Source organism: Tachyglossus aculeatus, chromosome X1, assembly GCF_015852505.1.
Source record: "Tachyglossus aculeatus isolate mTacAcu1 chromosome X1, mTacAcu1.pri, whole genome shotgun sequence".
Classification (NCBI taxonomy): domain Eukaryota; kingdom Metazoa; phylum Chordata; class Mammalia; order Monotremata; family Tachyglossidae; genus Tachyglossus; species Tachyglossus aculeatus.
In genome coordinates, this window is record NC_052101.1 from 70,585,954 (window position 1) to 70,600,096 (window position 14,143).

Here is a 14,143-nt window from a genome sequence, read left to right on the forward strand (position 1 = left end):
GAACAGTTAAACCATTTCAATGGGAAGTTACTATTTTCCGTAATAGAAAGTTTTAAATATTAACCTCATATATTCATTTTTATATCAAAAACATATCTATGTTAAAATAGCTTGCAAATAGCCCATTGTAAAGAAAAATGTGACAACTTTTTTATTTGGAACTATTAGGACAAAGAGCAAAGTTTCCTAAAAGTGACAATTACTTTGCTGAACCCCAACAGAATAGAGAACACACAGATCATTTCTTTTCACTCATATAGTGCCAACCTACTCACTGTACCTCAATCTCATCTATCTAACCGTCAACCCCTTGACTCTTTCTACCTCTAACCTGGAACTCCCTCCCCCTTCAATATATGACACATCACGACTCTTTCCACTTTCAAAGTTTTACTAAAATCACATGTCCTCCAAGAGGGCTTCCCCAACTAAGCCCTCATTTACCCTCCTCCCTACACTACTGCCTATGAACTTAGATCTGAACCCTTTAAGCACTTGATATTCACCCCATTCTCAGACCCACAGCATTTAAGTACATATTTGTTATTTACTTTAATGTCTCTCTCCCCTCCACTAGACCATAAGTTCCTGGTGCGCAGGGAACATATCCAGCCTCTCTGTTGTATTGTACTCTCCATGGAACTTAGTGCAGCGCTCTGCACATTGTAAGCACTCAATAAATACCACTGATTGACTGACTGACTGACATCTTAAGTCAGGTCTACACTGAAAAACCAGGGGTCGAGGACTAGTAAATTCACTGTTGAACTTTAGCAGTGGAGACAGGTAATCAGGGTAATTATAGAGCCAAAAGGGAGTTTTGAGCTAAGAATACTGACTGAATTAAATTCAGTGGTAGATTATTCAACCTCCACTAAATTTTGGTTGGATAGGCCAGCCATAAATTATCCAGAAAATTATCTTCTTTGCATCCCTGACCACTGGACTGTAGAAGTTGCATGACATTTTAATACTTTTAATCCTACATAGAGGATTTGGGGCTTGATACTAAGGTAGAGGAAAGTTCCACGTTTGATTCTTGCCTCTCTGTCATGTCTGTAAAACAGTCTGTCACAATCATCATCACTGTTATTAACTGAGTCCTCCTGGAGGAGATTCGATTTCACAAGAGCTTTTTAGAACGGGGAAGGCAGTAGTATGAAGGCTTTTGAGAAGAGAGTAGATTTGTGCAGAATGATGTTTTAGAAAAATGCTGGAGAGGGGAGAGACTGTAGCTGGGGAGATAAGTGCCTGGACTAGTGTGGTAACTGTTTCATCAGAGAGGAAGTGGTAGATTTTGGAAATGTTGTGGAGGAATAATTGACAGGATTTGACGACAGACTGAATATGGGGGGTCAAAAGACAGGCAGAAGTCCAGGATAATGTCCATGTTAACAATAAAAATAATTGTGGTCATTGTTAAGTGCTTACTATGTGCCAGTCACTGTACTAAGCATAGGGGTAGGTAGAAGGTAACTGGGTTGAACACAGTCCCCTGTCCCACCTGGGGTTCACAGTCTTAATCCCCATTCTATAGATGAGATAGTTGAGGCACAGAGAAGTAAAGTGACTTGCCCAAGGTCTTACAGCAGATAAGCGGTGGAGCTGGGGTTAGAAACCAGGTCCTTCTGACTCCCAGGCCGATGAGACAGGGAGGTCTGTGATACTGAAAACTGTGAGGGGAAAGTTAGGTGGAAGAAAGGGTTTGGGAGGGAAGATGAGGAATTCATTTTTTTTTAAATGTTGAGCTTGAGGTGCTGGTAGGACATTCAGACACAGATTCCTGGGAAAGAAACCATGGCAAGTGAGGTTGATTGCCTCAATTATGTTGCCAAATAGTACTTTCCAAGTGCTTAGTACAGTGCTCTGCACACAGTAAGTGCTCAGTAAATATGACAATGAATGAATGATTTAGGAGTCTTTTGCATAGCTGTGGATTGTAGGACAGATAAGTGGTCTGGAATAGAGAATATCTGGGTCATCCACATAGAGGTGATGGCTAAAGACTCGATTAGATCCTGGAAGCAATGAATGGAGCAAGAAAAGGGGTCGCACAACTGTCTTACAATAATATAAAAGTTTTTATACTATGCCACATAAAGAGATTCTGTCGCTTTAGAATAGTACTTTCATTTAGCACTTAAATACCAGCATCATCAAATATTACTTAAGAAGAATTGAGCCTCTGTTTGGCATGCAGCAAGGGGTGCCAAAGTTCCAGGAATGCTTTCCCCACGCAACTAAGACATTTGGCCAACAGCCTTTGGCCATTAAACACCCTAAAACATTTTTTTATCAAACCCCAGAGGATTCTCAACCTGGCACAGTAGTCCCTGGGTTCTATTTGGAGCAAACTGGGGACAGCCTGGTTTAGTTCCATCCCCTATCCTGTCCTTGAATGAATTGAATGCTACAAGACAGATTTCTCTTTCTCATATAATTGTTATATGTATATGTTATATATCAAGTGCTTAGTACAGTGCTCTGCACACAGTAAGCACTCAATAAATACGATTGAATGAATTGAATGACTGTTATAACCTCCTTGAGTACAAGCAATGAGATAAAGAGCTCCTTTTCAAAGATGATGATGCTACTGATGGTGAGATACCATCCATACATAGAGTATGGCAGAAAAGACTGATGCAAGAACAACACTCCCATTTACTTTACAAGTAAAGATAGTTATTGGATGCATAGGTAGCAGCCAATAACTGTATTGTTTTGTTGTCTGTCTCCCCCTTCTAGACTGTGAGCCCACTGTTGGGTAGGGACCGTCTCTATATGTTGTCGATTTGTACTTCCCAAGTGCTTAGTACAGTGCTCTGCACACAGTAAGTGCTCAATAAATACAATTGACTGAATGAATGAATGAAGTAGATATATTTGCCCCATACACAGAGTCTCAGAACAGTGAGTTGGCAATCTTATCCTTTTTTTTTTTAATATGTTTTGTAGGTAATGATAGTGAAATTGCTCAAAACAGACTATCTTCTGTAGCCATTCCAGTTCTCAAAACCACATGGAAAGTTGGAAACCACTATAACTTTTTATATTTTCAAGTTAATATGAAGCTTGATACTCAATTGTCGACAATGTCTGTCAATCTCCCAAATGTCACACTGGAATTTTACATTCTGCTTTGTACTTTGTCATATCTCTGTGTGGCACTACACAATATACTGCCTAGGAAGCAGAAATCAGGAAGGACATCAGGACTGAGAATGTGCATGAATTATATTCCTAGTGGTATGTCCAGTGCCACTTGGACACTCTCATCCTGGCCATTCCCAGGTCTTCTGGAATACATAGTGCAATGAGCAGTTGTATTTGTACCATGTATTCAACCTATCCTCAGCCCCACAGCACTTACATACATATCCATGTCTACCTCCTCCCCCTCTACACTGTAAGCTCCATTTGATCAGTGACTGTATCTAACTCTGTTGTACTGTACTTTCTCAAGCATTTATTACAGTTTTCTGCACACAATAAGTGCTCAATAAATACGACTGATTGAACATTTGCAGTGGTGGAGATGCAGCAATTGTAAAGTGCAGAGAAAGGTTTATGGCCAGAGGGACTGCAGTAATTCTGGGGTCACGCCATAGCACCATTTCCCAGAAGATTGTTGCCTTTGCCTCCCATATTAGCCATCTACTTTTCAGGATTCCTACTGGGCTTGTCTACTTCATGGAGCACGCTATGTGGTTCTTTGGTTTGAAACTTTTACCACTACTAGCACATCCCAGCACACTTTCTACTTGCTGAGCCATGCTCTTTCCATGGGACGAGTTGGAAAAAAGTTTGATAGTGGGCCACAAAATCCCTTGGATGCTTCTAGTTTGACAGCCCACCACTGGTCAGACATGCTTCAGAGATTGATTTGTATGTCCCATTACAAGTTTCTGGAGGCTTTCCTTTTGTTATAGTCATACGTCTATTAATTTATTATTTTGCTATAAGTAATCTTTTAATCTAAGTCATGTTGATCTAGGCAGTCTTGGTGGTGAATCCTTGCCGCTTTCACACCTTTGATGATTGCCCTTTTGACACTGTCTCAGAAGAGTGCCCATTTGTTGTTCATGTTGGTATTTGTGGCTGGGGTTCCTTGTTTCAGAAGGGATACTTCAATGTCACAGATTTTTAACAGTTTTACTTATTCTCAAAGAGTTTGCCATTGAGACATCCTGATTATTTGGATGCTGCTTTTCAAAGCATTGGCTGATTGCTAATTCAGGTTTGGGAAAGAATGAGCCAGTGAGCCAGCATTTAGCAACTTGCATCTGCAGTGATCATTGCATCTTTCAAATTCTGCTCTCAGGTCATGATACAATCAATGAAATTCCATTGTTTATACCTTGGGTGAATCGTCAATACTTTTCTCTTATTTGGGAAACGGAAGATAATATTTTTGATTAGGAGCTGATGTTTGGCATACCTGCTGAGCAAAAATAGAGCATAGCATTTTTAGCTTTCTAACCTTGTGTGCTCCAATTTTTTTTCCAGTGTTTTGCTACTCACTTATGCAATGAATCTCTCATAACGATCAGCTCTTCACATTTTGATTTTGCTGTAATGGGCCTACTCAAATCCTAACAGAATTTGTCCTTTCCGTCACTAGGCAGGCAACTCCATATCTAGCCATGAACATTGGCATTACTTTTGACTCCTCCCTCTCTTTCAACCACCATATTCAGTTCATCACCAAATATTTTTTATTTTTCTTCCACCAGGTCTTCTCTCTTCTTGGGGGCCCTCCCTGATTAATCTCTCATCTCCCTCACCACCCAACTGCCACTTCAGCATTTTCACATCACTTTAACAGTTGGCTAGTTGACCCCAAATAACAACTGTATACATAACTTTAATTCTATTATTTTCCTTGTAATTTACTTTAGTGTCTATCTCTCCTGTTAGAATGTAAGCTTCTTGAAGGCAGGGATCACGTGGACTATTTCTCCTGTAATTTCCCAAGTGCTATTGTGCTCGGTAAATTTTATTGACTGAATAACAAGTGCCATCATTCTTTTTGGATAATTACTGTCATCAGTATCACGGAGTTTATTCCGTGATGCAAAAATTACCTGGGGCTGGAATTTGTATCCCAAGAATGCTTGATAAACAAGAGAAACTGCTTGTTCTAGGGAAACAGGGTTCAGAAATGTATTGTGTTCAGCTACAGTCCCCAAACTCTAGGAACTCCTGGACCTCTTCAAGCTGAAAGTTTCTCCTAAAGATCTTGAAAGAGTCATTACAGAATGACTAAATAGTACAAATCTTTTTTGGGGAGATCTTTTTTTTTTTCATAAAAAAAATCTATTTGGGACCAAATCTCCAGGGAACAAAACTGAAATAAAGTGCTAAATTGATATTTTGAAAGACATATTTGGGGACCACACTAAGACTGAGCCCTGACACCAACTGCGTGATTGCCAACCTGGATAGCATTCCTTTACACTACCCTAGTCCTACTCCCTCATCCAGCTGCCACCCAGGGTGGTCTCAAGAATAATCCCACATCTAGAGGCCCATTGATGATGGGGGTAAGCAGAAGAACATCAGTCCATCAGTTGTCAGTTGTCAACTGGACTAATTCCCAAGTCAATTCAGTGACACATGACAAAACTATCCAGCCTTCTCATATGCATTTTAAATTCTTCCATTTCTCGGTAGTGAATGCCAACTAAGCATTTAATAGCAGGAAATGCTATTGATTGGCTAACAGATATGATCTTTTTTTGGTAAGTACTAAGTGCTTACCATGTGCCAGGCACTGTACTAAATACTGGGGTAGATACAAGTTAATCAGGATGGACACAGTCCATGTCCCAGATGGGGCTCACCAGTGTTCTTAATTCCCATTTTACAGATGAGGTAACTGGCACAGAGAAGTTGTGACTTGCCCAAAGTCACACAGCACACAAGTGGCAGAGGCAGGATTAGAATCCAGATCCTCTGACTCCCAAGCTCATGCTCAATCCACTAGGCCATGCTGCTTCTCAGCTAAAATAAAGATTAAATTGTAAAATGTTTTAATCCTTTAATTAGGTTTGTCTCATGCATAAACAACTGCTATGTAGATGCTTGTTTCCCCAAATCCTGCATACTCCTAGAAATCAGGGCAACAGATGATGGCTAATCTCAGGAGTAAAACAGATGAATAATCAGTTTCAGGAGGGCCAAGGTCATAATCCAACCAATGTCATGCAAACTTTATACATGTCCAAAAGCCTTCACTGTAGATTCATCATAATCAACCATATTATTTAGTGCCTACACTGAAAGCTGTCACGGAAACCTCTTATCTGATCAAAATGTGTCAACTGATGCATTAACAGATAACTGGAAAGCCACATTAACAAAAGCCAGGACATTTTCCTGGAAGACTAATAGGATCTAGCATCACACAGGCATCAAGTGTTTGACCACGACAATGGTTCACAGAGAAAATGATGTTTAGCTTTTTACAGTTACAGCCAGCCACATTCTGCTTCTAAATCTGTTTTTCCACAGGGTACCTGTTCATTTTGCAGTATTTCAAATGGCAATACAGTGCTTCCATTAGTAACATCTGGAGCACTGCCAAACCACTGGCATGATCACAGTCCCTCAGCTTTATTTGCTGGATGGGGGAAAAGCTTGGACAACAGAATTATTTAGCAACTACTCTACTGGTCACTCCACAATCAGGCCATACGTAAATAAGTGGTGAAAACATCACATTGACACTGTAATTAAACATGAAGACACCAATGCTTAGTCTAGAAGTGCCAACTCTGCTTGATGTGAATAGTAACAACTAAGGGTCTTGAGAAAATCTGGGAGTGAATGGTAGCAAATTCCTAATATATCTGAGGTGGGAAATGAGAAGGGCAAGTAACTTTTTGTTGGTATTAACATTAAAAAGGGTGTGGGCATTTTAAATGAATGGGTAGGCAGACTGTTTTTGGATAACTGCCTTTTAATGAAGTACAACAGGCCCTGAGTTAAAACAAAATCAATTTTCTTAGTTTTAGCAAGCTCTAATATTCAGTAATAAGCCAACATAGTATAATTTTAGCTGATCATTTAAATATAAACTGCTTACCTACTACAGCAATGTATTCAGCACTATTATAGGTTGTCCACAAATTCTTTACAGAAATTGTGTTTTTGCAAAAGTGCTATTTTGAAATTTGAAAAACGCTAGTATGCAGCAAGGCAGTAATCTCGGGAAAGAATTTTGGTGAAGATAAATATCCAAATAAGACGTCCAGATTCAATTTGAAATGATTTTTGACTGATCCAGTGAAACATAAAGAATGACAATGATTGTGATATGTGTTAAGTGCTCACTTTGACCCAAGCACAGTACTAAGTGTTGGGTGGATACACCCAAATTGGGTTGGACACAGTCCCTGTCCCATATGAAGCTCATAGTCTTAATCCCCATTTTACAGATGAGGTAACTGAGGTACAGAGAAGTGAAGTGATTTGCCCAAAGTCATACAGAAGACAAGTGGCAGAGCTGGGATTAGAACCCAGGTCCTTGCTCTATGCACTAGACCACGCTGCTTCTCATAAGAGGAATGCATACCTGTTTTCCCTGTGTTTTTCATCCATGTCCTGTTAGAAGATCCATGATCGAAACCATCAAGCTGCAGTTCTTGGTACTCATCACCAACCTGGGCATGCTGGTCTAAGATATCAATTGGTGACTGGTGATTGCCACCGCAGCGTATGCTGGATGTAACCCAGTATTCGGGGCCATATGAGCCTGTTAAAAGAAAACAACATTTTAGTATTTATAGTCCAGCAAATAAGGGAGCAAGCATGACTAAAGAACACAAGCAGTGAATTTCCCCAGGTAACTGTACTGCTGCTGCATTTACTGTATCTGAAAAGATTAAGACATTATAAACTCTGAAAGGACTGAAACATTTCCTTGAAACAGTGCTCTAATTTTGCCTTGGCAGAAAGGAGAATGTGATTTCAATTAGCTTTGATTATTTGCAATCATTCCTCAATTTATTCTTTTTATGGCATTTGTTAAGTGTTTACTATATCAATTAATTGTATTATTGAGCATTTAGTGTGTGCAGAGCACTGTACTAAGCACTTGGGAGAATACAATATAACAGAGTTGATAGACATGTTCCCTGCCCACAGCAAGTTTACAGTCTAGAGGGGGAGACAGATATTAATATAAATAACTTATATAACATATAATTTAAAGATATGTACTATATGCCAGGAACTGGGGTAGATACACACTAATCTGGCTGGGTAACGTGGGCTCACAGTCTTTATCCCCATTTTACAGATACGGTAACTTGAAGTACAGAAAATTTAAGTGACTTGCCCAAGGTCACACAGCAGAGCCTTCTGATTTCCAGGCCTGGGCTCTATCCACTAGACCATGCTGCTTCTCAATAGGATTCTTGTATGATTGCTTGGTAGAAGGACTCTCAAAGAGACTATTTTTCTTATGTGCCTAAAACATTTTCTAAAATGACCACACAGTCAGGAGCTTCCTTCCTTTTCTGTATGTGTTCCAATTTTGATCACTGGGCTCCAATAGTAGTAATTTTAAGCCTGCAAACTTTGATTCTATTTACACCAATAGAGAAATTTCAAGTGACAAAACAACTGCAAGAAGGGACAACGAATAGTGAAGAAAGTGACAACAGCAGAACACCAAAACAATGAAAGAGGGCATAGGAGATGAATGAGGGAAAGAAAATAGCTTAATAATGTTAGGAATTTTCCCTTAACCTTCCCACCATGCATCACCCAAGGATCTCCGATAGGAACCCAGGGCTGAGGTTTGCAAGCATATACTCATTCAGCAGATCAATGCCTGGTTAGTAATTGTTAATAAGGCAATAGTAGACACAGAGCCAATAATTCAGGCTCTCTGCCATTTATCTTCTCTTATTTGATAGAGGCCTTTAAAAATTAGAAAAAGCCAACATCATTTCTAGCAGTCTTTCCGTCATGAGGGAATAGCATTCATAATCAGGAATGCATCGTAAAACATTCAGCACCATAAATGGGAGGCCTGGGTGTGGCTCTAAGGATAATTGTGTTGTGTACTAGGCATATTAAAGGATTGTGGGGGGGGGAGGTTTTTTCTCCTATTTAGGATTTTTAAAAATGTAAAAAATAAAGCCAGTTGAGATCCTTTAAGATTTTATGCACACCTCTATTAAATTACTCTAGGGTTCAGAGCCAGAGCACTAAATTCTGCCAGCTAGAATTACATAAGCATTCCTCTCTAGCAAGACTGAGATGAATTGTTATTTAAAATTAGATATGGGGCAATTAAAAAGATCTGAATGAAATTTTAAAAGATGAAATGCTTGCCTTCAAATCCTGCGGAGCTAATTGTATAAATATGGGGAATACTATCCCTACTTATCTCTGCCACCATCTGAGCCTGGCTTGCCGACTTTAAATTGCTTTCATGACTATGTCAAAGGCCTGTGACAGTTTTGACCCATATATAATTCAACCTCATAGTCTAGGTTGGATTGGCTCATTGAAAAAGTAGTATTTGCCCACCTTCTTCAATCGGTGGCCCAGAGGGTGCTCTCTCTATAGAAGATAGAGCCCGAGGTGAGCTGGATTCAGTCAGCATAAAATGAACGTATGAACCGTGTCCACACTAACAAAGTGTTAAACCCAACTGGGTTCTAGTGAACTAGATCAAGCATCACATCTTACTGCTGGGCTCACCAACAAGGGGAAGTGAATATAGATAGTTAAATGCATGTTTAAAAGCTCTTCTTTGCTGGTGAGAGATAAAACTAGAACAATTAATCAATAGTATCTATTGAGTGTTTACTTTTGCATCAAATACTAAACACTTGGGAGAGTACAGTGAAGCAGGTAAGCCCATCCCCACCCTTGGAGTTTAAGGTCCAGCCAAAAGAACTTTACATTCCCACTGAATTCTGCTGCTGCTGCCAGAGCCCAGACAGGCTGAGCATACCACCAACCCACATAGCACTCAGTCTTTCCAGAGGAATTTGGACCCGTCGACTTGCCATGCTACCAAGTCCTTTAAATATTTGGGTTCAAGGCAGCAGAGTTTGGGCTGAATTTAGGCAAGATTGGGTTGGGCCCCACTAATCTCACCTATAAGAGCCCTAGTGCAAGAACCGCAGTGACCACGCATCTTTGACCAGTGACCCTGATGTAAAGAAATTTTCCTATTGTTACAATCAGAAATATAACACTACTCTCCCAAGCACTTAGTACACTGCTCTGCACACAAGCGTTCAATAAATAGGATTGATCAATTAAAGGCCTGTTGGTTGTGATAATTATAAGCTCTGCTGTTCCACAGCAGCTTGAAAGCTCCCACAGAAGTGAGTTCTAACCTTAGCAGTGTGGTAATACCTTAACTTTATTTCCTAAATCATTTTCCTCCATTTTTGTTGTAAACAGTAATAAAAAAAATAAGCAGGTCTAATAAAGATTTAGTAAATTTAAGCTCCTTTCTATATCCAGTTATAATATTTGCCAAGTTTCTTTTTAGGGAAAATAGAGATCATTATTTCTGCTTCCACACAGCATAGTATAAAATAACTTAGGATACATCACGCATTCTTCTATCCAATAGTGGCTTAACGAGGGAGCTTCCCTGGTCCACTTTCTACTATAACCAAATTGAATAGTGATCAGCAAAAACAAATAATTTATTACATAGTCATATGCACATATGGCTGTGTATGAATATATGTATGCACTATATAAAAATAAATGTTCTACATTTAAAATGCAAAATCACTACTTTCCTGTACTACACATTTCTCCCACCACTACTAATATCAAAGTTATTTCCAACAACAAAGCCTTCATAAGGGGCAGTTCCAAGACATAATTAACAAAGAGCAAGCATTCAATGTAAGTTTGATACCAACATAACGTAACATTCTAGACTGTGAGCCCGTTGTTGGGTAGGGACCGTCTCTATATGTTGCCAACTTGTACTTCCCAAGTGCTTAGTACAGTGCTCTGCACACAGTAAGCGCTCAATAAACACAATTGAATGAATGAATAAAACAGCATCCTATGATGGTAAGAATATACAGTTTTGTCATAAGTCAAACACAAATTTACTTTAAAAGGATTTTGAAACAGGAAAAACTACATTGTGGCCCAGTGTGTTATTTTTGTCATGGTGCATTTTTTATTAGTCATTATTATTATGGTATTTATTTATTACTTACTATGTGGCATGCACTGTCCCGGCCCCACATGGGGCTCCCAGGCTGAGCAGGAGGGAGAAATGGTATTGAAGACCCCCCTTTTCTTTTTTTATAGATGAGGGAATCTGAGATATACAAGTCACACAGCAGACAAGAGGCAGATGTGGGATTAGAATCCAGGATCCCTGACTCCAAGGTCTGTGCTCTTATGACTTTGGAGTGATAAAACAATTAATTTCAATTAAAAACTACAAATTTATTGATAATTTTCAATCTCCCCAAACTCCAATTTAGTGATGTGATTTGGACTCATTTGTCTCTTTCAACTTTGGCGTGAAGCAATACATTTTCAATTTTGATGACTACTTATTGACTTCTCAATGAGGCTTTTGAAGCCCCAGGAGTCCTTTAGCTCCTTGAGAGCAGGGGTCGGTGCTACCAACTGTAGTGCTCTGCACATAGCATTCAATGAAGAGGTTCTTCATATCTCAAGTACATACCACCAATGCTAAAATGCATAAATTCCTAAAAATTGCTATTTCTTCAGGAAATTACAACTTTCTAAATTAGATTAAATTTAACAAAAGTCACCAAATGGTTTGTCCCCCTTAAAAAGAGATGCTAAAACTCCCAGGTTTTGTGTAACTTTACTTCTGTTGACAATCTCGGCAACCAAAAATGCTTGGGAATGATATATGTTGTGCTTTGTTCTAGCCTCTAAAATCCTTAGAAGTCATGAGAGAATTATAGTTTTATACTCTGCAAAAAACATTATCAAAAAGTCAGTAAGGGATTTATTTGCTACTAACAATCCCAAAATTTAAACCTCCTAACTGCTTCCCTTTCCACATACATTCAAGTACAATTTTAATTGAAACTGATCTTCCACTACAGATTTCAAATTAATTCTTCTTCCAAGTGTCTCATGCTTCAGACTTCCTTGCCTTGCAAAAAAAAAAAACCCCTATATCATTAGTGGAGGAAATAGAACACTTTTTCTAAGCTTGCAGGTATTGATTACCTATTCTCTGCATCAAAGCACAATTGCCATTCTGCACTGTATAAATCTCTTCAGGGTTAGACACTATATAAAGCACGGAGAATTATATCATTAATCATCTGCAGTTGCACCTGTCTAAGTATATTGAATTCTGTGTTTTTTAGAACTTTAAATAAATGCTTTTAAATAAAACGTTCTGCTAAATAAAAATTGCATTTAACAAATCTAGTTAAAAAAACTCAATCTTGTACTTGACATTTACAAATCTTTGGTAGTGTAACTCATGTAAGTTTAAGTTTGTTCACAACTGCCATGTCTTTAATCAAGTGACAGGAATTGAACAGCATTTGGGTTTTTCAGTGCTCGACACAATTATTTATCAACAACTCTCATCAAATCATTTTTTTAATAAAACAGAACTCATTTCAAGAAAAAAAACCCTACAACATACATTGTTCACAAACTTCAGTTTCTGTGTCCTAGAATCCAGTCTTTGTATATAAAAGATCCAAGACTTACTAAGAGTTGTACAGTACATCATCATCATCAATCGTATTTACTGAGCGCTTACTGTGTGCAGAGCACTGTACTAAGTGCTTGGGAAGTACAAGTACAAGTACAAAATGGTCTCCAAATAAGCCTACCTAGGAAATGCCTTTATTTGATTAATTCGTTTTTGAGTGTCTATTGCGTGCAAAGCACTGTAGTAGGCAATTGGGAGATATGGTCCCTTTTCTAAAGGAGACTGCAATCTAACAGTAACAGACAAATTGAATTTATAGGGGAGTGGGGGTTTGGGGGTAGATGGGGGGAGGCAAAGATCCAGCTGGTGACAGTGAAAAATGAAACAAAATAAATAATAATAAAGAGATTAATGGATAAATGAAAACCACCATACATATGATTGTAAAGGTGGTTTACGGCTTCAGAGCTCTCCATCTCTTTGTCCCCTCTTACCTCACCTCCATTCTTTCCTTCTACATCCCAGTCTGCACACTCTGCTCCTCTACTGCTAACCTCTACACTGTGCCTCTTCTCGCCTGTCCCGCCATCAACACCTGGCCCACGCCCTACCTCAGGCCTGGAATGCCCTCCCTCCTCACATCTGCCAAACTAGCACACTTCCCCCCTTCAAAGCCCTTATTGAAAGTTCACCTCCTCCAGGAGGCCTTCCCAGACTGAGCTCCCCTTTTCCTCTGCTCCTCCTCCCCTCCCCATCGCCCCTACTCCCTCCCTCTACTCTACCACCCTCCCTGCCCACAGCACTTGTGTATATATGTATATATTTATTATTCTATTCATTTTATTAATGATGTGTATATATCTATAATTCTATTTATTTATATTAATGTTATTGATGCCTGTCTACTTGTTTTGTTTTGTTGTCTGTCTCCCCCTCCCTAGACTGTGAGCCCATTGTTGGGTAGGGATTGTTTCTGTTGCCAAATTGTACTTTCCAAGCGCTTAGTATAGTGCTCTGCACAGGGTAAGCACTCAAATACAATTGGATGAATGAAATAGAAGGACCCTGGAAAGTGGGTATTTGTTCAGGAATGCCTCTTGGAAGAGATGGTTTTTCAGAAGGGATTAGAAAGTGGGAAGAGACAATTGATTTTTTTTAATACTATTTCTTAAGCACTTAATATGTGTCGAGCACTGTTCTAAACTCTGGGGTAGATACAAGATAATCAGGTTATCAGGTTGGACACAGTCCCTGTCTCACGTAGGGCTCATAGTCTAAATAGGAGGAAGTAGAATTTAATCCCCATTTTACAGTTGAGCAAACTAAGGCACAGAGAAATTAAGTGACTTGACGAAGGTCACACAGCAAACAACTGTTTGATTTGAACGAAGAAGGCATCGAGACAGAGGAAAAGGTGTACACAATGGGTCAGTGATGGGACAACAGAGTGTAATAAGGTCACAACTTCTCAGCCTCAATTCC

At 39.2% G+C, this 14,143-nt stretch overlaps 1 protein-coding gene across 2 annotated transcripts in view; it reads right to left on the minus strand.

Moving 5' to 3' along the window:
* PTPRG (protein tyrosine phosphatase receptor type G) overlaps positions 1-14,143 on the minus strand; it is a 721,138-nt gene that overhangs the window by 320,314 nt on the left and 386,681 nt on the right. For both annotated transcript variants that reach the window (XM_038771845.1, XM_038771844.1), the window contains exon 3: positions 7,580-7,759. In XM_038771845.1, the coding sequence (XP_038627773.1) occupies positions 7,580-7,759 (180 nt within the window). The remainder of the gene's footprint in view (positions 1-7,579; positions 7,760-14,143) is intronic.